The sequence below is a fragment of the Oryx dammah genome, unplaced genomic scaffold (genome assembly GCF_014754425.2).
Source record: "Oryx dammah isolate SB20612 unplaced genomic scaffold, SCBI_Odam_1.1 HiC_scaffold_10, whole genome shotgun sequence".
NCBI lineage: Eukaryota > Metazoa > Chordata > Mammalia > Artiodactyla > Bovidae > Oryx > Oryx dammah.
In genome coordinates this window covers 17,179,840-17,204,334 of record NW_024070194.1, presented here as the reverse complement: position 1 = coordinate 17,204,334, position 24,495 = coordinate 17,179,840, and the positions used below count along the sequence as shown (strand labels likewise).

Here is a 24,495-nt window from a genome sequence, read left to right as displayed (position 1 = left end):
TTACTCGACCTGTTTATCAAGACTAGAAATTTATGGGTGTTCTGGCATGCCTCAGAATCTCAGTAGGTTTTCACTGTTTCTGTAAAGGTACACCAGAAGCTGCCCTCTCTTCTATATTGCCATTCCTTAAAGGTTTTGACAGCAGAAAATATGTTGTGAGGTGATTAAGTTTCTTGCTAATGGAGCACCAAGTGCTTCTGGGGCTTCTGAAGGGATTAGGTTGTTTTTTTTTTTTTTTTTTTTTACTTAGTGTTGCTTGCCTTGGGCTTCTAGATAGGCAAACAACGTATGAGCTTCCTCAGCCCATACAGTGTCTGCCTGGAATGTAGTTCAGCCCCCGCCTTCTGGATTCGGAATAGAGCCTGGGAGGTGATGATGCGCAGAGATGGCTCAGGGTCATGCAGCAGTTTTTTCAGATCTAAGTGGTAAGAAAACAAATTGCAGGTGAAAATCTATGGAAACGATCACTGGTCAGACACAAAGGACCCAGTATGCCCAGAACAGCTGAGACGGAGACCTAACTTTTTCCAAGCCTCTGTGTGAAAGTCTGTATACTTGTGGATCAATTCCAGTTTTCGTTTACAAAACTTACTTGTTTCTGAGTTGCCAAATATTTTACTCCTTTAAAATAATCAAACTGCCTCGTAGTCCAAGTTCAAATTATATGGACTTGGCAGACCATATATAACACTGTTAATTTGTGAGTTCCTGTGTTGGTCCTGGAAAGTGAAAGTTGATCAATTATGCCCGACTCTTTGCAACCTCATGGACGATACAGTCCATGGAATTCTCTAGGCCAGGATATTGGAGTGGGTAGCCATTCCCTTCTCCTAGGGCATCTTCCCAACCCAGGTATCAAACCCAGGTCTCCTGCATCACAGGCAGGTTCTTTATCCGCTGAGCCACCAGGGAAGCCCCGTTGGTCTTTGAGGTTACTCTTAAATCATTCAGTTCAGTTCGGTCGCTCAGTCATGTCCGACTCTTTGCAACCCCATGGATTGCAACATGCCAGGCTTCCCTGTCCTTCTCCAACTCCCAGAGCTTGCTCAAACTCATGTCCATTGAGTCAGTGATGCCATCCAACCATCTCATACTGTCAACCCCTTCTCCTCCTGCCTTCAATCTTTCCCAGCATCAGGGTCTTTTCCAGTGAGTCAGTTCTTCGCATCAGGTGACCAAGTATTGGAGTTTCAGCTTCAGCATCAGTCCTTCCAATGAATATTCAGGACTGATTTCCTTTAGGATGGACTGGTTGGATCTCCTTGCAGTCCAAGGGACTCTCAAGAGTCTTCTCCAACACCACAGTGCAAAAGCATCAGTTCTTTGGCGCTCAGCTTTCTTTATAGTCCAACTCACATCCATACATGGCTACTGGAAAAACTATAGCTTTGACTAGATGAAACTTTGTTGGCAAAGTAATGTCTCTGCTTTTTAATATCCTGTGTAGATTGGTCATAGCTTTTTTCCCAAGGAGCAAGAGTCTTTTAATAAATCAATATTTCCTTTTAATTTTTCTTTAAATTTTTTAGTGTATGTTTTCTTATTGCAAAGGAAATACATGTTCATCGTGTGGAAATTTTAGACAATACATGTATATAAGCACTAGAAGACGGAGAAAGCAATGGCACCCCACTCCAGTACTCTTGCCTGGAAAATCGCACGGACGGAGGAGCCTGCAAGGCTGCAGTCCATGGGGAGGCTGAGGGTAGGACACGACTGAGCAACTTCACTTTCACTTTTCACTTTCATGCATTGGAGATGGAAATGGCAACCCAGTCCAGTGTTCTTGCCTGGAGAATCCCAGGGACAGGGGAGCCCAGTGGGCTGCCGTCTATGGGGTTACACAGAGTTGGACACGACTGAAGCGACTTAGCAGCAAGCACTAGAAGAAAATCAAAGTCACTTAAAATCCTCCTGACAGAGAAAACCACTGTTAACTTTTTTGGTCTATTTCCATTCACTCATTTACACTGGTATGTTTCTATTTTTTGTCCAGATGGAACCATAATATACATATTATCTAATCATTGCTTATTTTATTTAATAATATTGCATCATCATTTATCTAAGTCATTTAAACATTTTCCTACAATATTTTTCATGGCTACATATATGATTCTACAATCTGGATAAACTCTATTTAACTAATTTCCTATTTTTTTTTAATCTTAGATGCTTCCTATTTTTGCCATTTTAAATAACACTTAAATGAACATTCCTGTAACAATTTTTGCTAACTTTCATAGTTTAATTTCCTAGAAGTGGGATCAATAAGTCAGTGTGTTATGTTTATTTAAAGGCTTTTGATAGGGATTTCCCTGGTGGTCCAGTGGCTAAGACTTTGTGCTGCCAGTGCAGGGGGCCCGGGTTCAATCCCTGATCAGGGAACTAGATCCCACATGCCTCAACTAAAGATCCCACATGCTGCAACTAAGAGCCCACATGGTACAACTGAAGATCCTGCATGCCTCAACTAAGACTCAGCACAGCCAAACAAAATTTTTTAGAGTATGTCATAAAAAGTTATGCTCATACCAGTGTATGATAATGTCAGTTTTCCCTTAACACATCAACACTCAGTATTAACTAGTAATCTTTGCTGTTTTGAAAGAAAAACACATACTGTCATCTCACCATTGTTTTATTTCACCAACTTTTGATTACTAGTAATATTTTTCATATACTTATTGGCTACTGGCTTTCTATGAACTACTTATTCATATTGTTTGCCACTTTTCTTTGGCAGAAGTAGTGATGTGTTTTAAGGATATTAACCATTTATCCTAATGTAAATATACTCCTCCCATATTATTTCCTATTTTGCAGTTTGGTCTGCTTCTGTATTTTTCAAAGTTGATTTTTAAAAATTTTATGTAGAAATATCTATCATTTTACTTTATGGATATGTGTTTGAATCATATTAGAAAAAGGTCAGGACTTCCTGGTGGTCCAGTGGTTAGGATTCCACGCTTCCACTGCAGGGTACATGGGTTCGATCCCTGGTCAGGCAACTAAGATCCCACTTACAGCATGGCAAAGCCAAAAAAAAAGAAAAAAGGTCTCTTTTTAATTTCTAATTCTCCAAGACTTCAAAAATACTCAGGACCTTTTCATAGTTTGGAGCTTTTATTTAAGTAGTAGTTTAAATTCATCATGCTTATTTAAAAAATGGAATATTTGACTAGTTTTTTACAGTTCTTGCATGAAAATCTATGTGTTCCACAGAACATATGAAAGAGCAGACATCAATTTGGGAATCCGAAGGAACTGAAACTTATTTTTCTCATGAAACTCATCTCAATTCATATTTAAATTTTTGTGACTTTTTTGTTCAAATTTAGCTTAAAATTAACTGTGACAAATGACATAAACTTGTCCAAAAAAGAGTGCTAAGATGTTCTACCCTGTTTCTAGGACAGATAAGCCACTGTAAGGGAAGAAAGAGGGTAGAACTATTCCATTAGATTTAACCATGGGAGATTGTGGATATTTGACTGTTTTTGCCTTACAAAATGGCAATTTAATAAGGTTCCTTCTGATGTATATGTATATAATTTACACATTGGGTTGGCCAAAAAGTTCATTTGGGTTTTTCCATATGTAATAAGAAAACTTCTATCAACTTTTTGGCCAACGCTATACATAGCTTTGAGCTTCCCAGGTGACTCATTGGTAAAGAATCCATCACTCAATGCAGGAGATACAGGAGATGTGGGTTTGATCCCTAGGTCAGAAAGAGTCCTTGGAGTAGGAATGGCAACCCACTCCAGTATTCTTGGCTAGAAAATTCCATGGACACAGGAGCCTGGTGGGCTACAGTCCACCGGGTTGCAAAGAGTCAGATATGACTGAGCAACTAAGCATGCGTGCACACACACACACACACACACACACACACACACACACACACCCTAAATCATCTGTACAGATACATTTTTTATAGAGAGAGATAAATTTGGAATGGAAAAAGAACTTTGGTTCCCCAGCGTTTTAGATTAGAAAATAATTTCCTTTTAATTGACCAGAATTGACCATGTGAAATCTCATCTCATAGAATAAAATAACTATATGACTTTTCTTTTTCATTTTTGCTTTTGATATCTATGCGGAAGTAGAGCACCATAGAGAAGAGTGGCATGATCTTTCTTAAATAAGTATCAGCTTCTGGCTCTTATTACCAGTTACATATTTTTATTTTAAAAGCAATGAACTGTTCAGGACTTTAATTTGGTTCTCAAAGTACATGCTTTTGAATAGTGAGACTTAGCATTTCATGGCACTTTCTAATTGTAGGACTACTTATTAAATGAAAATAAATATTCTCTGAGTGACAAATCCCCAAAGCTGTACAACTGTAGAAATCCACTTACATGACAACTGCCCTACAGGAATATAAAACTTCTCTATTAGCAAGTCCCCCCATGTTACAGGACAACAGCCACTTACAGAAAAGAGGGCTGCAGTCAATTTGTGTAGTACTCATGAAGTGTCATCATAACTTACAAAGATAATATTTCTACATAATTTATTTTCTTAATTTCATAATTATTTTCATAATTTATTTTCTGACAAATGAAATTCAGAAATTGCCCCTGAGACATTCATCAAAGCTAGTTTCCAAGACAAATAGGGTCATGTCTTTTCCTGAAGAAGGAACTGGCCTGGAAGGAGACTGTCATTTGGTTGAAGCCTCCAAGGGCTTTTTTTTTAAATAATAAAAGTCAAGCTCTCTGGTTCCCAGTCTCATCTCTACCACAGAGCCTGCCTCAGGTACCTTCCAAACTCGGGGTACCCCAAGTCCAAGTGTTTACCACTTACCATCCTCTATCCAGTCAGTACTCTTCGTCCCGAGTTCGCTGTGATCCACGTACCTCGATAAGAGCCCTAAATGCAGGATAAAGTCCGTGAGTCTGTGATCTGAATCTGGCTTTACAAAGCTGGCACCACTGACCTTCTGATAATCAGATTTTCTGAAAACTGAATTCCTCCAAGTGCCTGATAGTTACCTACAGATAACATAGCCCCCTTCTCCAAAGAAGTATTTTCAAGGTCATTTCGTAAAGAATGGGGACACCCAAAAACACAATTTGGGAAAGCACAGGATAAAAGTGACTGTAGAAATGAAAGGATTTTCTCTGTACCTACAAATAAGACTGCTGCTCTTCTGATAGGAAGTTTTGCATTCTTGGAGAACATCAATGTTTGGGCTAAGATGTTGACCTTCCCCTTGCATTTTTTTCCCTAATTGGTGGGGGGAAAAAAAGACTATGAAGGAGTGAAGTAGCAGCACTATTTTTATCAGCCTCACTACATAGGGACTATGTCAGATATACATACAGAGTATAGTGGTTGAAATAACTTCAGTCGTTCAGTGAATTATGCCACAATAATGAGGCCCTTGGCCATGTTAAATCCTCTGAATATACCTCACTCACACCCACATATTGTGCCTGCAGTACCTCTACTCTGTCATTTCTTTTCTGTATATAAGTCTTCTCAGGTCTCTAAGCTCAGTCTTGAGCTCTGCCTTCCTAATAGCTTCTCCCTGACAGCTCTTTCCGTCCTGACCTAACCCTGTACTCTTGAGTGTTTTGCAGGTCCTTCTGTCTTGGCAACACATCATTTTCCACTTTGCATTTCCATTCAGTGTTTCACAGAGGTTTAATCTCCCTCACGAGCTTGTAAGCTCGTTTTCATGCCAAGTTTTCATCTTGGGCATGTTTCTGGGTTCTCTGCGGCCTGTTGCACATTGAGCGTGTTACGCTTATTGGATGAATGAATTCACTCCTCAGTGGATCTCTTACCAGGCACCTCGGGGACAGGAAGAGGACAGGATTTTGTTCTTTATAGAACCTATGATTTAACATGGACAATATTTAGTCTCATCGACTGACAGCATTGAATCTCTTGCTGCAAAAATGACTGTCATTAGTGCATCTGTGATAGGTTTGATTGCAGGTCAGAGATAATCCTGCATGTTAAGCCTTACACAAGGGCACTGTGGGGTTTCCTAGGCCAGTAAGTCTGATCAGAGGAGGCCCTATTGGGTCCCTAATGGCTACGCATATGGAAGATCCCTGGGAAGAGTCAGTCATGGGGTCTTCATAATAAGATCCCAGTGGTTCTAGACTCAGCTGTCTAGAAAACCATGGATGGGCCTCTTCGGGCTGCTCTGGCTCAAGCCTGCCGCTAAGATGAGTCACAGTAGCCTCTCTCAAGTTTGTAAAGAGAAAGGATGCCCTGTGGGGCCTTCAGAGCCAGTGGCAAGCCGCCATTGTGTTGCAAGGCTTACAACAGCACGGCAGCCCTTGCTTGGGGCTCATGCTCTAATGGAGGGTAAAATAATCCACTATATCCAAAGAAAGGATTAAAGATCATTGCAAAGGCCAAACATAACCCCATTTCCATTCACCCCATAAGTAGTTTTTGAGCATGTACTATCGCCCTGACTCTGCAGCCCCTAAGTCAGGTTAGTGGAGTTCCCAAGAGTTTACCAGGTTTTTTGGTGAGAAAGGGTGGTAAAAGAAAGTGAATTTTGATTCATTTGGGAGGAAACTACAGAAAAATGGATTCGTAGAACAAAACCAGTCATAGATATCAAGTGCTGATGTGAGAAGAATGGGAAATGTTTCCTTTATGTCATATTCCTTCATTAAAAAGTATGTCTGAAAAAAAAAAGCATGTCAGCATATTAAGGAGTTAACAAAGCCATTATTGCTCACATACAAAGAACTTGCAGATTGTTGCAACATCACTAGGGTTGATGAACCAGGGATCTTTGCAGTATACTGCTTGGGGCAGCTTCCATTTCAGGAACCGGGCACATATAGTTAGCACTTGCCTGCTCTCCTATGAAAAGGATGATCAGAGATTAGCATTTTCAAACATGTTTTAGCTGAGATTACCTTTCTTCAAATAAAACGCTAAAGTCTAATATGATAAACTCAGAATTATCTTTTTAAAAGTGAGGGCAAGGTGCCTTCCTTCAACTTTCCCAAACAGTCTCTACAGAGAACCCATAAAATCTGCAGGATTCTGGGGAAAACAGAGAAACCACTGGTCAAGGGGATAAGTGAGAGCTACTAACATCAAGTGTAATACCCGGATCAGAGCTTTGGGCAGGCATCCCACTACCCCATGCTTCTAGACAGAGGGCTCCCATGCCTACTCGCTGCTCCTAGGTTATTCTCCTGTCACTACACACAGGAAAGTAGCTCCCCATCTCACAGTCCTTGTAAATCTCTAGCTTGGAAGAGACTTTGGAAAGTATTGATCCTCTCTTGATCCTGATACTTAAGCAAAATTAGCAAGTGGTGGTCTTCTTTACACACTGCCCTCAGAAGGCTCCCATGCACCATGTAACACCACTGGTAAGTCTCCAAGCAAGTGTTTGGTCCTAGTTCCACTAGACATCTGGGCCATTAAAATTCCTCTGGGGACAGATGGGAATGCACATTAGTTCAGTTACTTTGTTATGAATTGTAAGTGTCTAGTAAAGTTAAAGATACCCGGATATTTCATTTCTGGGTTGATGCCCTCAAGAAACTCTCAGACATGTACCCAAAGAAATCTACCAAAATGCGCACTGCAGCATTATAATAAGGAAAAAATAAAAGTAATCTAAGTGTCCAGGAATAAAAGAATGGGATAAGTTGTGGTTATAAGACAAAATTCTGTATAGCAGTGATAAATAAATTAGGGCTATATAACATGAATAAATCTTACAAATATGTTAAACAAAGAAAAGCAAGTTGCTGAAAGGATTTACAAATGATATGAACAAAGTTTTTTAATGTATAAAATTTTTTTCAGATAAAGTTTTAAAACATGAAAAATAATACCTCAGAAATGATAACAAAATTTGAGATTTTGCCTGATTTTTTCCAGTTTTATTTCTCAGCCTAGGTGGTAGGTGTAGTGATGTTTTAAATTATGTTGTCAGTGCCAGTGATTCCTAACCTTATGGTAGATCCCTCCCCTTTGATTAGGTTACCTTCTGAGGAGCCTTGACAGGCTGGCTAGAAGGTGTTCAAAGTCTGAAGGAAAATAAGCCTAGAGTCTTGACTGCTCTAGGCTTTGCCTGATCGCCAAAAGCTGGCTGGGGTGCAGGGTGGGGGTTAGGGATCAGTACTGTCTGTCCCATGCCTGTGACCTCTATGGGGCACAATTTCCCATCACTTGGTTGGGAAGCTCTGACCTATACTTCACTGAGGTCTGAAATATTTTATATTTATGGCTACAAGGCCATAACACTTCCCCCATAACAAGGTGCCAAGGTCCATAGTAATCTTTAGTCCTATTTCTGAATCTTCTGTAAGGAAGTGTATAGGTGGGTGGTAGCTCCAGCATTTTCCCAGACTCCTCACAGCCTAAACCCACCTCTCTAGTCGGCTGTAACTGGTGGTCACAGGACCTTGAAAAAGATCAGCTTCTGAGGTATGGGACAGTACTAAAGATGATGCCATCCCTCCCACAACTCTTATGGAGGAACCTCTGGGAGATTAAGGAGATTTCAAAGAAATCTCCAGATTTCAGAGAAGCTTCTCTCTTCCTGATTTAGCCTCAACACTAGTCTATTAAGGCTATTCTTGAATTAAAGAGAAAAGACAACAGACTGTGATCATCATTCACAGAAAGAGTTTCTTGAATTGGGCAGTGTGTTGAGAGTTCTGGGCTAGGCTGAATATTGGAGGGGCTACAGAGAGGTATAATAATACATGATTCTCACCCACATAGGATCATGATTTGCTCCACAGAAACAGGGAGTAAGATTTTTCACCCAATTCACTTAGGTAAAATAATTGAAAGGAAGCCCATGCCAGAGGAAATGGGGAATAAAGATGGTACCACAGAGTCCCTGCCCTTGGAGAAATGAGTGCCTGTTTGCAGAGTTGGCTCTGGATTTCAACTTATTCAGGGCTGAAAGAAGTTAACAGTAGGCATTACCGCAGCGATTGCATCATTCTCATCCTGAGAATACAGAAGAAGTGGGACCAAGCTGTCCAGGACTTGGCTCTCTACACCCTTCTTATCTGTGTATTTCACAGACTTTACGGAGGCTCCAAAGAGGGTCATGGAGAAACGATGAACATCTGGTCTTACCTATGGAGGATGTTCAAAGGGAAGCAACTTACTGAATGTGTTCATGCTTAACTTATAAGAGCTCTAGTTTGGCTGAAATGCCAGTCCTAACAGGAGGATATTTAGATGTTGGTAGCTGAGGGCAAGAAACCAAATATACGTGGAGACAGTCACATTTGCTGCTTTGCATGGCTCATTCTCTCACTCTAAGAATGCGTCATCACCGCTTGTATCTGCTCTTAGTATCAACCATCCACTCAAGCTGGGCTTCCCAGGTGGTGCTACTGGTAAAGGACCTGCCTGCCAATGCAGGAGATGTAAGAGATGCTGCTTTGATCTCAGGGTTGGGAAGATCCCCCAGAGGAGGGCATGGCAATCCACTCCAGTATTCTTGCCTGGAGAATCCTATGGACAGAGGAGCCTGGCAGGCTACAGTCCATGGGGTCACAAAGAGTTGGACACGACTGAAGTGACTTAGCACGTACACAGCACATGCTGTTTTGCTGAAATTAAAAATTCCAGCCGTGGCATATTTGACTCTTCAGAATGTGGTTCATTGTGCCACATATATTTCTCTTTTATTTTTGGCTGGGCCACTTAGCATGCAGGATCTTAGTTCCCTGACCAGGGATGAAACCCACACCTCCTGCAGTGGAAGCATAGAGTCTTAACCACTAGACAGCCAGGGAAGTCTCCTCGTGTATTTTTTTTTTTTTTTTTTGACAAATCTTTGGGATCTGGGATGGAGACATAGGTTTAGTCCACTATCCTGACCCAGTCCTGATTGTTCCTTGAAAGAAAAGACAATGTCTTTTCTTATAGAAACTCCTTCATCCCAGGAAGTAGGGGAGTACCTTGGCAAGTCTCTATGCCTCAGTTTTTTAAAATCTGAATAACAGTAACACCAGCCCTACCAACATCACGAGTTACCTAGAAGGGTCTTCAGAGATGTGAAAGTGCTCTTAACAAAAAAGTACGATCTAAAATAGAGTTATTACCATCCCAACTTCGGTTTGCTGTTATGCCAATTACCCTCCCCCTAGAAAAGTCTCTCCTCTCCCCTTATCTTACATCACCAAATAAGGAGAAGAGGGTCCTCATCATGGCAGTCAGGGTGGTGAAATCCATCGTCCTGACTAACTGCAGGAGTATCTGAATGGCTAACAAAACAATCTTCTCGTCGGATTCACATAAAAGGTCTAGGATGCACGGCAGCAGGCTCTTGATGTCTTCCCTCTGTGTACCCAAAACAGCGAATCACCACCCCTCCCGATGGCACTGCCTTTGTTACCAGAGTAGGGCTTCCTGCCTGTGCTCTGTCCTTGGTGCTTGTTGAGTTTTTGGTTGTCTTGGCCAGCCCAGAACAGAGAATTAAAGAGGGCCTGATGCCATCTCTCAGTATTGGCAGGACTGATACATAGAGAAGTCAAAAGAACTTATGTACATATGTATACCTGTGGCTGATTCATGTTGATGTGTGGCAGAAACCAACACAATATTGTGTAGCAATTATCCTTCCATTAAAAATAAATAATTTTTAAAATTAAATAATTAATTAAAAAAATAGAATCGGTGGTCTTACCATTTCCTCCTGTCTGGTAAGATAGTACAGTCCCCGCAGGGCAAGAATTTTAAAGGGATTATTTTCAAGAAGTAGCCAGTCTTTCAAGCGGGCAACACAGTATATGCTGGGAAATCTCCGAGCCACTGGACTCTGAAGAAGCTGAAAGAACCCAGAAAGTGGCCAAAGAAGTTACCTTTTAGCCCTTTTTCATGGGGGGAGCCAGCTTCCCATCAACTCCAAAACACGTATTTTCCTTTGAAACTTCTACTCTACAGCACATACATTACAGGATGATGCTTCCACTGCAGGGACCTAAGGAACACTGAATATGTGGACAAAAGAACTTCAATAAGGTTAAATTTGGACCATTTCTATCCTGTGTCTGAATTGGACTTGGACATGGCCTAGAAAGGCTGGTACAGCTGCCTTATAGGCTTCCTGAATACATACAGCCTCTGAAGAAGTCCTACCTCCACAAAAAAGCCTGCCGATGTGAGCTTATGTTTTTCATTCCCTCGGTTAAGAAAAGGCACTAACAGGTACATGACCTTATGTGCAAGGAGGTGATTCCTCTCCAGCAATGCACTGCAAAACAGAACACAGAACAACTCTCAGAAATGCTCTTATTCAGAGAGCAATGTTCCCAGGGCAGGGGTGGGGGGTGAGGGGGCCCTCAAGTTTTTCCTCAGCTTCAGGTGCACAGGAGGGTAGGTTCAGTTCAGTTCAGTCACTCAGTTGTGTCCGACTCTTTGCAACGCCATGGACTGCAGCATGCCAGGCTTCCCTGTCCATTACCAACTCCCGGAGTTTACTCAAACTCATGTTCATTGAGTTGGTGATGCCATCCAACCATCTCATCCTCTGTCATCCCCTTCTCCTCCTGACGGTAAGGCAGGGCTGAAAAATTTAGCTGGAATTATGGGCATTTGCCCATTCTGGAATGAGAAGGTTATTCAACTTTGGTGGCTGTGATAACTAAAAGGGGGGAAAATTACCTTAAAACACAGCTGATTTAGAGCAGGGATGCATGACAAGGAAGTCTTACTTGGCAAGGAGGGATACTCCCTGAAGATGGCAATCGTTTCCTTCCAGAAGGGTCCATCCTTTATTCTTTTCCATGATGTTGAATTCCTGCCAGCAGAATGTTCTGAGGAGGAGAGTCTTTGTAGCCTGTATGGCGAAGCTAATCCAACAAAAATAGTACAAGTAAATACAGTACAGGTCCCTCCAACCCAAGAGCATAAAATCATCTGCTCTCACCAACGAAGGCCATGTATTGATAGCTGCTGGACTGTAATTCTCTTCTTTCTAGATTTTCCTAAAGATGCTCAGTGCTCTAATACTTGAAAGGCCCTTCACACAAACTCTAAGCATAAAGAAATCCGATAAAATTGTGTTTCCCGGGGAGAATGGGAAGGAGTCTATGGTAAAACAAATGATGTAGGACGCTAAACTGAGAGTCACTGCTTTTTTCTTTACAGCTTTATTTGGATAGAATTTATACCCCCCTAAAATTTACTCAATTGCTTTTGAAAACTACTTATCGAACTAGTATTTTGGACATAACATCAGAGAATCTTGAAGCTGGAAAGGTCCTTGGAGAATACTTAGCCTGACCTCACTTACAGATAGGAAAATAGGCACAGAACAACAGAAAGATTTGCCCAGAGTACAGAGCTATTTAAAGGAATGAGAATCAGGACTTTCCTCGAGGTCCAGTGGTTAAGAATCTGCCTGCCAGTGTAGAGGACAAGGGTTTGATCCCTGCTCCAGGAAGCTTTCACATGCAGCAGGGCAACTAAGCCTGTGCATCACAACTGTGGAGTCTTGCACTCGAGCTACCACAACCACTGAGCCCATGCACCTAGAGCCCGGGTTCCACAGTGAGAAGCCATGGCAATGAGAAGCAACTAGAGAGTAGCCCCCAACTTGCTGCAACAAAAGAAAGCCTGCATGCAGCGACAAAGACCCAGCAGAACCTGAAATAAATACTTAAACAAACAATGAATGAGAATCAGAACTCAAGTTCTTCTGCCTCTTACTCAGGCATTCCTAAATATTCCACATTAGAGCACTTCCTCAGAAAGAAACCCATGTGCCCCAGAAATATTGAGAAATTTCTATTGAGACCCTAAAGGAAAATTTAAAAATACCTCCCTATACATGAAGCAGAAACGAGAAAATGCTCAGCTTTGGATCAGTCTCGCTTGTCTCTTGTCGCTACCTGATTTATCAAGAAAGGGCTGGCATGCTATCATCCATTATTTTGCAGGGCATCTGAACTCAGATAGCCAAATTTGCCTTGACACCAGTAACACTGGGCTTCCGTGGTAGCTCAGCTGGTAAAGAATCTGCCTGCAATGCAGGAGACTCCTGTTTGATTCCTAAGTAGGGAAGATCTATTGGAGAACGGATAGGCTACCCACTCCAGTATTCTTGGGCTTCCCAATATTCCTTGGCTCAGATGGTAAAGAATTTGCTTGCAATGCAGGAGACCTGGGTTCGATCCCTGGATTGGGAAGGTCTCCTGGCGAAGGGTACGGCTACCCATTCCAGTATTCTGGCCTGGAAATTTTCATGGACAGAGGAGCCTCATGGGCTTCAGTCCACGGGGTCTCAATGAGTCAGACATGACTGAGCGACTTTCACCAATAAGACCAAAGAGAGCCAGTGAGAGCACAGGATGATTCCTGGTCAACAAAATCACAATGGACAGTACCACAAGGGGGTGACCTCTGAAGACACCTCCTGTTCTGGGTACAGGCCACTGGGGATGGCAACATCAGACATGGTGAGGCCGATGGCGTGGTGAACCTGGACGAGCAGTGTCATGAGAAGCTGAGGAAAGAGCCGGAACGTAGCTGCTCGGAGTCTGTTCCCCACAAACACCTCATAAAGGGCGTCTGTCGCCTGTGGAGAAAAGCACACACAGCGGAGCTGAGCACCCACTAGTCCTAAGTCTTGCTTTCGTTTTACTTCTGCTTGTTCCAGAATGTGCTTTCTGGTTCTACTAAATCACAGGCGGCACAGCAGTGGTAAGCCATGCAGGGACATGAAAGTGACAGGGTAATGGGATAGGAGTGAAGTTGTCACTAAAAGTTGCCACAGTGAGGGGCATCCTGAAATCCACAAGGAAACTGTAAGGAAACCATTCACATATTTGACCACATACAAATTTAAAGCCCGGGCAAAAAGAAAATTGTCCATAAACAAAGTCAGATGACAGATAATTTGCAGAAATGCGATAGTTTTGATATATACAATGCCTTTATATGTCAGGAGGAACAAATGAAAAGGCCTGCTACTCAAAGTGTGGGAAGTGTAGGCCACCTAGCCCTGGCGTCACCTGGAGCTGATTAGAAATATTTGGAGAATCGCAAGCACCCCTCCTCCAGCCCAGAATGTCTGCACTGGAGAGTGTATTTCAATTAGATCCTTAGATGATGGTGGTTTGCATGTGTATTAAAACTGAGAAGCACTGGTGTGTAGGACAGAAGAAAGAAGAAACATAAATGACCAACTGAAAAACATACATAAATGTTGAACCTTGCCAGTGATGGAACTGTAATTAGAATATGCTCCTTTTTCACCTAGCAGCTAGACAACAATGTTCGGTGTGGCAAGGCCATGCTCACATGTGATGACAGAAGGGCAGTATTCTAGAGGGTCATTTGGGAACAGTACCAAAAGTTTAAATGAGCCCACCATTTGGCCCAGAAATTCCCCTTCAATGGACTTTATCCTATGAAAATAATTGGGTATGTATAACAAAATTGATGCAAGCATGATTAAGTTTGCTATAGCACTGTTTTCATGACAAAAGTTTGAAAAGTGTCAAATGTTTACTAATAGGCAACAATAATGAAATAAATGGTTCTGCATCATGTATTACCTATTTTTTTAAAGGTAATTAAAACCAATTACTATGCAGCTATGAAAAGGATAACAGAGAGCCCTACATATTGATACAGAAAGTAGTTTGTGTATGGTTAAATGAAAAACAGCAGGTCATCAAATGGTATGTGCTGTGATGTTATTAATACAGTTATAGAATTTTATAGACTAATCAGATTAAATATATACCTTTATCTGCCCTAACACCTAAAACTGCACTAAAAGGACATTTCTGGTGCATGGGGATGATCCAGAGAGATGATATGGGGTGGGAGGTGGGAGGGGGATTCAGGATTGGGAGCTTGTATACACCCGTGGTGGATTCATGTCAATGTATGGCAAAACCAATACAGTATTGTAAAGTAAAATAAAGTAAAAAAAAAAAAAAAGGGCATAAACCCACAAGAACAGAGAGCATAAGAGAGAAGACAGTAGCAGATTAGAGACTTCAAAGTAATTCTGAAAGCTAAAAAAAAAAGTATGATAATAACTTAGGTCAGAGAAAGCAGAACTATAAACTGGTAGGGAATAAAATAAAGTAAAAAAGTAGTCGTGAAGTGGGGTGGAAGAGGGGTGGATTAGAAGTTTCATTAGTTTGGAGTTTGCTTTAATAATATAAACTATTATATACAGGATGGATAAACAACAATGTCCTACTGTATAGCATAGGGAACTATATTTGATATCCTGTGATAAACCATAATGGAAAAGAATATGAAAAAGAATATACAAATATATATGAATAACTGAATCACCTTCCTATATAGTAGAAATTAATACATTATTAATAAAATGAAATAAAATAGACATGGATATGGGGACGCTGTGCATGCAGAGGGGCAGGGAATATATAGGAACTCTCTGTACTTTTCTGCTCAGTTCTGCTGTGAGCCTAAAACTGCTTTAAAAAAAATTTATTTAAAAGGAAAATATAGACGGAAAAAGTATGGCAAGTACATAGTCAAGAAGTTTATACATTATAAACACTTGCAGAAAGCTCATTTTTAGGGACATGGTATAGCCATGAGCTAAGAATAGTTTATTGATTTTTAAAGGATTATTTAAAAATATATCCAAAAATATGTGGTGGAGACTGGAGACTCTATGTGACCTGAAAAACCTAAAATATTTACCACCTAGTCCTTTACGGAAAAAGTTTGCCAACCTCTGCTCAAGGTGGGCCTTTGGGAGATATCCCTGGTGGTCCAGTGGTTAAGACTCTGCCCTTTCATACAGGAGGTGTGTGTTCGATCTCTGGTCAGAGAACCAAGATCCTGCATGCTGCGAGGTGTGGCCAAAAAAAATTAAATAAAAAATAGAAAATAAAAACAATTTTTCAAAGGAAGTCCTTTGGTTTCTATTTTATATTCTTCTATATTCTTTAAAATGTATGTACTCTCTTGACTATGATGATACCCATTTTTTAAAAGACGAGAAAAAGAATGTTTAAGACAGATGAAACCATACTGACTCCTCCACTCATCTCAGCCTCCTCTACATCCATCCCTTGGTGGCGACACTGGTGGATTTATAAATGGATGAGGGAAACAAACTTTGAGAGGAACCAAAAGGAACACTCTCCAGATGGTGCTGGGCCAATTATCCAGGAGGGCCATGGTGGGCTAAAGTTGGAGGGGCAAAGCTCAAGGGCTTACAGCAACAGCCACATAGGCCATCTTCTCCTGGGTGCCAGAATCATGGCATTTCTGCAGCTTCCTCAGGAGTCTCCATAGAATCCAGGTCGTTTTGGGCAGCTCCACCTCCAGAGTTCTCCACAACTCAGCCAGATGCCTAGAAATCCCAGAGGAAGAGGGTTCAGAAGAATGGCTTATCCTGGGCCAACCATGACCACGAGCTTCCCAGAATCCGTCTGGAATCCAATCTGTAAGAGGTTTTCCTCTCTGAGGCTCGGTTCTTCAGAATTGCTATCTGATTTCACAACAGTAACTCCCAAGGTTTCATAGACTCAAGTTCCCACAACCTCAGCATGGATGTTAAGACCATTCCCAAACTAGTCCTAACATATCTTTTCAATCTCACAACTTCCTTATCACATACTCTGTACTCTAAGTTTCCTACATCATTTTCATTTCTAACAGAGTCTATAGTTCTCACTTGACCTAAAGCAATAGTTTTCCAAGAACTAGAACAAACACAAACAAATATAATAATGCTAAGATCACATTGAAATCAACCGAATATAGTTAATACTTTATACCAAATCATATATTTTACGTAAGAATCTAGTGTATTAATAGGTAAGCTGAAGCAAGTAGTAAATATTTAAAAACAATGTTCCAGAGAAATACACAAAATTAAGACCATTGAACAATCTGTATTAACTCATTTTTCTTCTGGATGAGTAAAAGTTCTCCTTTATTCCTTTTCCGGTAAGTGGCCTGAGGTGACCTCTAAAAATGGTGCGCTATTCACTCGATCCAGAAAACTCCACAAAATTATGCACATAAAGAGGTTCAAATCTTCGTGTTCACTTTAAGAACACTCATGAAACTGCCCAGGCCATAAAGGATATGCATACCCAAAAAGCCACCAAATATCTGAAGGATATCACTTTAAAGAAGCAATGTGTGCCATTCCACTGTTACAACGGCTGAGTTGGTAGGCATGCACAGGCCAAACAGTGGGGCTGGACGCAGGGTTGGTGACCCCCAAAATTTTTACTGTATTTTTTACTGAATTTTTACTGTACATGCTCAAAAATGCAGAGAGTAATGCTGAACTTACGGGCTTAGATGTAGATTGTCTGGTCATTGAGCACATCTAGGTGAACAAAGTCCCCAAAATGTGGCGCAGGACTTATAGAGCTCACGGTTGGATCAACCCCTACATGAGCTCTCCCTGCCACATTGAGATGATCCTTATTGAAAAAGAACAGATTGTTCCTAAACCAGAAGAGGAGGTTGCACAGAAGAAAAATATATCCCAGAAGAAACTGAAGAAACAAAAACTTATGGCCAGGGAATAAATGCTGCAAAAAATAAGTGCAAAAAAAGTAAAAAAAAAAAAAGTTCTCCTTTATTTGATGCAGTGGGGTAAAACGTCTAAGTTCAGCCTCCCTGGTGGCTCAGACAGTAAAGCGTCTGCCTATCATGTGGAAGACCTGGGTTCGATCCCTAGGTCAGAAAGATCCTCTGGAGAAGGAAATGGCAACGGACTCCAGTACTTTTGCCTGGAAAATCCCATGGACGGAGGAGCCTGGTAGGCTACAGTCCATGGGATCACAAAGAGTCGGACACGACTGAGTAACTAAATTTTCTTTCAGCTTACAGAAAACATTAGCACTGCACCAAGACATTATATGAAACCCATTCGTTGAAACCAGTTTTGAAACAATTTTCAAACAGTTTAAAGCTGAGAAATCTTCAGCAAGTGGTGCTGGGAAGCCTGCATGTAAATCAATGAAATTAGAACACTCCCTCATACCATACACAAAAATAAACTCAAAATGGCTTAAAGACTAAAATATAAGACATTAAACTCCTAGACCATAAAACTCCTAGAAAAGAACATAGGCAAAACATTTTCTGACATAAATCGTAGCAATATTCTCTTAGAGCAGTCTCCCAAGGCAAAAGAAATAAAAGCAAAAATACACAAATGAGACCTAATCAAACCTAAAAATTTTGCACAGCAAAGGAAACCATAAACAAAACAAAAAGACAACGTACAGTCTAGGAAAATATATTTATAAACAATGCAACTGATAAGGGCTTAATTTCCAAAATGTATTACATGAACCAGTCATACTGCTCAGTATAGAAACAAACAATCCGATCAAAAGATGGGCAGAAGACCTAAATACTCATTTCAAAGAAGACATACAGATGGCCAGCAGGCACATGAAAAGATGTTCAATATCGCTAATTATTAGAGAAATGCAAATCAAAACTACAATGAGATATTATCTCACACCTACTAGTCAGAATCGCCATCAAAAGTTTACAAATAATAAATGCTGGAGAAGGTGTAGAGAAAAGCGAACGCTCCTTCACTGTAGGTGGGAATGTAAACTGGTGCAGTCACTATGGAAACAGTATGGAAGTTCCTTAAAAAACTACAAATAGAGTTGCCATAGGATCAAGCAATTTTACTCCTGAGTGTATATCTGAAAAAGATAAAAACTCTAATTCGGAAACATATGCATACCAATGTTTATAGTGGCATTATTTACAATAGCCAAGACATGGGAACAACTTAAGTGTCTATCAACAAATGAACTGATAAAGATGTGGTATATATACACAATGGAATATTAGTCAGCCATAAAAATGAATAAAATATTGCCATTTGCAGCAACATGGATGGACCTAGAAATTATCATATTATGTGCAGTAAACCAAAGATAAACATTATATAGTATCATTTACATACAGACTTTAAATAAATGATACAAATGAACTTTTTAATAAAATAGAAACAGACTCACAGACATAGAAAACAACTTATGGTTACCAAAGGGAAAACTAGGGGGTGAGGGATAAATTAGGAGTTTGGAATTAACAGTTATAAAACCACCATATATAAAATAGTTAAACAACAAGGAGTGACTGTATAGCACAAGGAACTATTAATATATTTAATATCTTGTAATAACCTATAATGGAAAAGAATCTGAAAAGAATCTAGAAAAAATGTGAATACAAACACTGAATCACTTTGCTGTGTACCTGAAACTAACATAACACTGTAAGTCAAATATACTTCAATTTTAAAAAAGCTAAGAAATCTTTCTTTCAAAATAGTAATTACCCAGAATGACAGTATATAAAGCAGATAAGTAGAAGGGTTGCTCTGGTTAAAGTGGGATGGGGCCTGGATGCCTCATTGCCTTCCCCATAAAGCATTTCCTGGAACTTCCAGGGTGCCTTGCCTCCAACTCAAAACCACTAGCCATAAAAAAAGCTTCTTCTTTGTTCCCTCTCTGTGATTTTATTCTTATTTATGTATATATTTATACTTTATTATATATATATATTTATACTTTTTTTTACATATATATCTATTTTTTGGCTAAATTTTTCTCAAATGTATTGCAGATATCATGACATTCACTCCTAAATCTCCCTTAAATTATCTGTCTCTTAAGAATAAGGAAATTTTCTACATATTATTATTTCACAACTAAAATTACATTAATTAGTAATTAGTATATATATTTAAATCTCTTGAAAATTTTCTTTTATAGCATTTGCTTTTCTTTCAGAATCCAATCAAAGTCATTTATTGCATTTGGTTATGGCATCACTGACTCGATGGACGTGAGTCTGAGTGAAATCTGGGAGTTGGTGATGGACAGGGAGGCCTGGCGTGCTGCGATTTATGGGGTCTCAAAGAGTCGGACACGACTGAGCGACTCAACTGAACTGATGTCACTTTAGTGTCTTTTTATCTAGAACAGTGCCTTTGGCACAATTATTTTCTTTCATGATAATTTTTTTGAAGAGTTCATCCAACTATCTTGTAAAATGTTCTTCATTCTGGATTGTTTCCTTATTTTAGGCATTACGTTCTGATTTACCCTGCAGACATCTGTCTATATCATATCTCAACAAGAACATCCTTAGATTTTTGAGGGCAACCCTGCTCCACAGTACTCAGAGATGTAGCACACACCCCTACTTAATCCAAAGGCTGTGCCAGATTCTGTTACCTGTCATATGGTACTGGGTAACACAGAAGGTGGTCGATCACTTTATCTGTGTACTTGGGCCTGGACATAAGCAAACTCACAATATTTGTGATTTGTTGGCGAACATTAGGCTGGCTGCTTGTAGAGAGCAGGGCACAGATAACGCCCATAATTTCTGGCACCTGAAGAAGGAAAAGAAATCGCTTAAGACCTTACTGCTGTGGGACATTGATAGTTACTGAGGATACTGTAGTTATTTTGAAGAGGTCCTGGGGGTGACTTTTAATACAGAATGTTTATTGTTTTTCAAAAAGTTTATTGTTATCAAAACTACTTAAAGTATACCTGTATGAATGTATATGCACATAAAAGGATTTGGAAAAACATATATCCAAACATATTAATGTGTCTTTGAGTGATGGGATATTTACACTTTTGCTTATATATTTTTCCTAATTTTTCCTTAAAGATTATGTATTGTTTTTATAATAAGACAAACTAATAAAAGCTGGAAGGAGGCTGGTTTTCCCTCACTCGGGCTCTGAGAATGGCAGGGGAGTCATAGCTGCCTTCCTCCTGCAGAAGTTTATCATATTCAGGTAAATTAAACAAGAGCCACTGGGCTTGATCCATTTCTCTGCTTGGACTGCTCTTCCTGCTCCTAGACTTGTGGCTCAAGGTCTCTGGGAAAATGTCAGCTTTTCAAAAGGCAGTCCTTAGTAGCCTTATATAAAATAGCTGTTCTTCCCACCAGCTGCCAAGAACGGTTTGAGGATGGGCATGTAATGACATTCTGGCCAATGAACATGGAGGAAAATGAGCTGGGGGCTTCTGGGAAAGATTTTTCTCTCTGATTAAAGGCAGGCAACCTCTCTCTTCCTTGCTGGGTAGTCTTATCTGCTTAAAGAGTTGGAAATTGTGGTGGCTGTCTTATGAATATATGAACAGATTAAGTGGGAATGATGGAAAAACCCCTGGCTCTCTTATAAAGCTGTTGAGTTGCTGGACCCATCCTAGAAAATATACCCTACTTCCAGACTTCTTAATATATGAGCTGATAAACCCTTTGTATAATCTTCTCACAAATTTTTTTTTTTTACAGCTGAAAGCACCCAAAAGATACAAATGCCCATTTCACCATCTTCCAAAATAGTACTGATCTTTTTGTATCTTTGCTATTTTAATAGATTAAAAAATGGGTTTTCATCATTTTTAAATTACTTTAACTTTTATCAAAGGGCAACCTGCACACAATTTTAAAAGTCCAGTGGTATTCAAGGCTCTCTCCGGCCTATTCCTCAGGTCCACACTCCAGAGACAACTACTTTCATCCATTTTATCTCTTCCACTATATCCTTCCACATTTATAGATGATATAACCATATTGTTATTTCTTCATGTATCAATTTCATTAAAATAAATTCTCTTGATTTTAAATTTACTAAGTTAGCCTCCCTCTAGGATCACTGATGGCTTGATTTTTAAAATTTTGGTACCTTTAACTAACCCGAATGAGGATCTAAACTGGAGTTAACATTCTCATGTATGTTAATTATATTTTCCAAAAAAAAAACTACAATCTTTTGGAAAATAGGGGCCATACCTCAGATTTAAAAAGAACAAACGAAAACCTGCCATCCCTAGCTGCATACACAGTGGTTGTATATGCTTGTTGAATGCATGATTTTTCAGCATTAACTAAATAGACTAAGGCTTTGACCATGGTCTTTCAGTGGTTGTTCTCAGTTGTATTCTGCTGAATAGGAACAGCAGGAGAGACCTTAGCATCTGTAGATGGGGACAGCTCTCTGCCTGCATTTTAAACTTGGGAAATGTCCGCTGAGTGCTTTACCTTCTCAAACCGGGACTGTGCTTTCTTCATCAATGCTATCAGCAGTTCCCCTGCTGACCGCTGCGTGTGCGGATGCTTCAGGTTTTTCAGGCCATCCAGGGTAGCCATTACAAACTGGTAGAGCTCGTTGGAATTTAGAAAAATTTCAAAGACCTGAGATGATTTAGGGAAAATGAACTTTCAAGATGGATGGTTTAACAGGAAGAGTCCTGAACAAGAAACAATTCTAAGTCAACAATCAGAGAAGCATACAAAGACGTTCAGGGCTCTTTAGTTCTATACTGTTTACAGAAGTGAAAAATTGGAAGCAAACCAGTGTCCCAAGGGACTGTGCATGGTTTCTTACAACTCTGACTTTTAGAAAGACGCTTGGACTGACTTCCCTGACAGTCGGGTCGTTAGGACTCTGTGCTTCCACTGCAGGGGGCATGTGTTTGATTCCTGGTTGAGGAACCAAGATCCTGCAAGCTGTGGATCATGGCCAAAGATAAAAAAGCTTGATTACTGTGATCCTCAGAAACAGTGACACATGATACGTTTATAGAAATAAGAATTAAGGAAAGGCCCTAAAGCTCTATGGATGACAGGAACCCAAGCTTAGCTAAAATAATTTGGAGATGATTTATTAAAATAATGTGTCATTCTGCTTCTCATTGTACTTTCAGTTCAGTTCAGTCACTCAGTTGTGTCCCACTCTTTGCGATTCCATTTAGCACGCCAGGCTTCCCTGTCCATCACCAACTCCCGGATCTTACCCACTCAAACTCATGTCCATCGAGTCAGCGATGCCATCCAACCATCTCATCCTCTGTCGTCCCCTTCTCCTCCTGCTGGGAAAGATTGAATCTTTCCCAGCATCAGGGTCTTTTCCAGTGAGTTAGTTCTTTGCATGAGGTGGCCAAGGTATTGGAGTTTCAGCTTTAGCATCAGTCCTTCCAATGAATATTCAGGACTGATTTCCTTTAGGATGAACTGGTTGGATCTCCTTGCAGTCCAAGGGACTCTCAAGAGTCTTCTCCGACACCACAGTTCAAAAGCATCAATTCTTTGGCGTTCAGCCCTCTTTATAGTCCAACTCTCACATCCATACATGACCACTGAAAAAACCATAGCCTTGACTAGACGGATCTTTGTTGGCAAAGTAATGTCTCTTGCTTTTTAATATGCTGTCTAGGTTGGTCATAACTTTTCTTCCAAGGAGCAAGCTTCTTTTAGTTTCATGGCTGCAGTCACCATCTGCAGTGATTTTGGAGCCCCCCAAAATAAAATCTGTCACTGTTTCCATTGTTTCCCCATCTATTTGCCATGAAGTGATGGGACCAGATGCCATGATCTTCGTTTTCTGAATGTTGAGTTCTAAGCCAACTTTTTCATTCTCCTCTTTCACTTTCATCAAGAAGCTCTTTAGTTCTTCTTCACTTTCTGCCATAAGGGTGGTATCATCTGCAAATTATTGATATTTCTCCCGGCAATATTGATTCTAGTTTGTGGTTCATCTAGCCAGGCATTTCACATGATGTACTCTGCATCTAAGTTAAATAAGTGGGGTGAGAATATGCAGCCTTGACATACTCCTTTCCCCATTTGTAACCAGTCTGTTGTTCCATGTCCAGTTCTAACTGTTGCTTCTTGACCTGCATACAGAGTTCTCAAGAGGCAGGTCAGGTGGTCTGGTATTCCCATCTCTTTAAGAATTTTCCACAGTTTGTATGTGACAGTGAATAAAGTCCTCCACATAATTATAATAGGTATAATCTACTAGGTACTTACCAAGTGATTGGTACCAAGCAAAGCATTTTCTGTACTGTATCTCATTTGACTCTCACAACTGAATTACCCTAATTTTTACAGATCTTCATATATAGATGAAGAAACTGATGTAAAGACAATTTGCCTGATACCTTAGACCATGCATGAATAAGATCTGTAGGCTTTTTTTCTGCGTATCACCTACTGTTGCTTAGTCTCTCAGTTGTGTCCGACTCTTTTGTGACCCCACGGTCTGTAGCCCCCAGGCTCCTCTGTCCATGGTATTTCCCAGGCAAGAATACTGGAGTGGGTTGCCATTTCCTCTGCAGGGGATCCTCCCAACCCAGGTCTCCTGCATTGGCAGGTGGGCTCTCTACCACTGAGCCACCAGGGAAGACCCTGATACCTAGAAGATGTTTAGTATTTGTGGAGCATTGAATAATTACATTAACAAAGAAGTGTATGGCTTTTTAATAGTTGTATTTGGATCAATTACACCCATTTTTTTTAAAATTAGAGTTTTCTTTTAAGTCTTTATTGAACTTGTTACAATATTGCTTCTGTTTTATGTTTTGGTTTTTTGGCCACAGGGCATGTGGGCTCTCACCTCCCCAACCAGGGATCAAATCTGCACTCCTTGCTTTGGAAGGTGGTCTTAACCCCTGGACCACCAGGGAAGTCCCTCAAATTCACCCTCTTGAGGTT

The 24,495-nt window shown here is 40.3% G+C and overlaps 1 protein-coding gene and 1 pseudogene across 2 annotated transcripts in view; one reads left to right on the top strand and one right to left on the bottom strand.

The window, feature by feature from the left end:
* Positions 1–215: 215 nt before the first annotated feature.
* MROH8 (maestro heat like repeat family member 8) overlaps positions 216–24,495 on the bottom strand; it is a 56,801-nt gene continuing 32,521 nt past the window's right edge. Inside the window, exons 11-23 of one of the 2 annotated variants that reach the window (XM_040247353.1) lie at positions 22,042–22,194; positions 20,211–20,371; positions 16,195–16,330; positions 13,365–13,555; positions 11,691–11,828; positions 11,116–11,230; positions 10,664–10,804; positions 10,153–10,317; positions 8,947–9,102; positions 6,727–6,849; positions 5,142–5,241; positions 4,819–4,884; positions 216–418 (exon numbers count right to left, since the gene is read on the bottom strand). In XM_040247353.1, coding sequence (XP_040103287.1) covers positions 270–418; positions 4,819–4,884; positions 5,142–5,241; positions 6,727–6,849; positions 8,947–9,102; positions 10,153–10,317; positions 10,664–10,804; positions 11,116–11,230; positions 11,691–11,828; positions 13,365–13,555; positions 16,195–16,330; positions 20,211–20,371; positions 22,042–22,194 — 1,794 coding nt within the window. In that variant the 3' untranslated portion in view covers positions 216–269. Of the gene's footprint in view, positions 419–4,818; positions 4,885–5,141; positions 5,242–6,726; positions 6,850–8,946; positions 9,103–10,152; positions 10,318–10,663; positions 10,805–11,115; positions 11,231–11,690; positions 11,829–13,364; positions 13,556–16,182; positions 16,331–20,210; positions 20,372–22,041; positions 22,195–24,495 lie in introns of those variants that run through there. The other variant, XM_040247354.1, reaches the window with a different exon arrangement.
* On the top strand, positions 16,957–17,542 carry LOC120868638 (annotated as a pseudogene).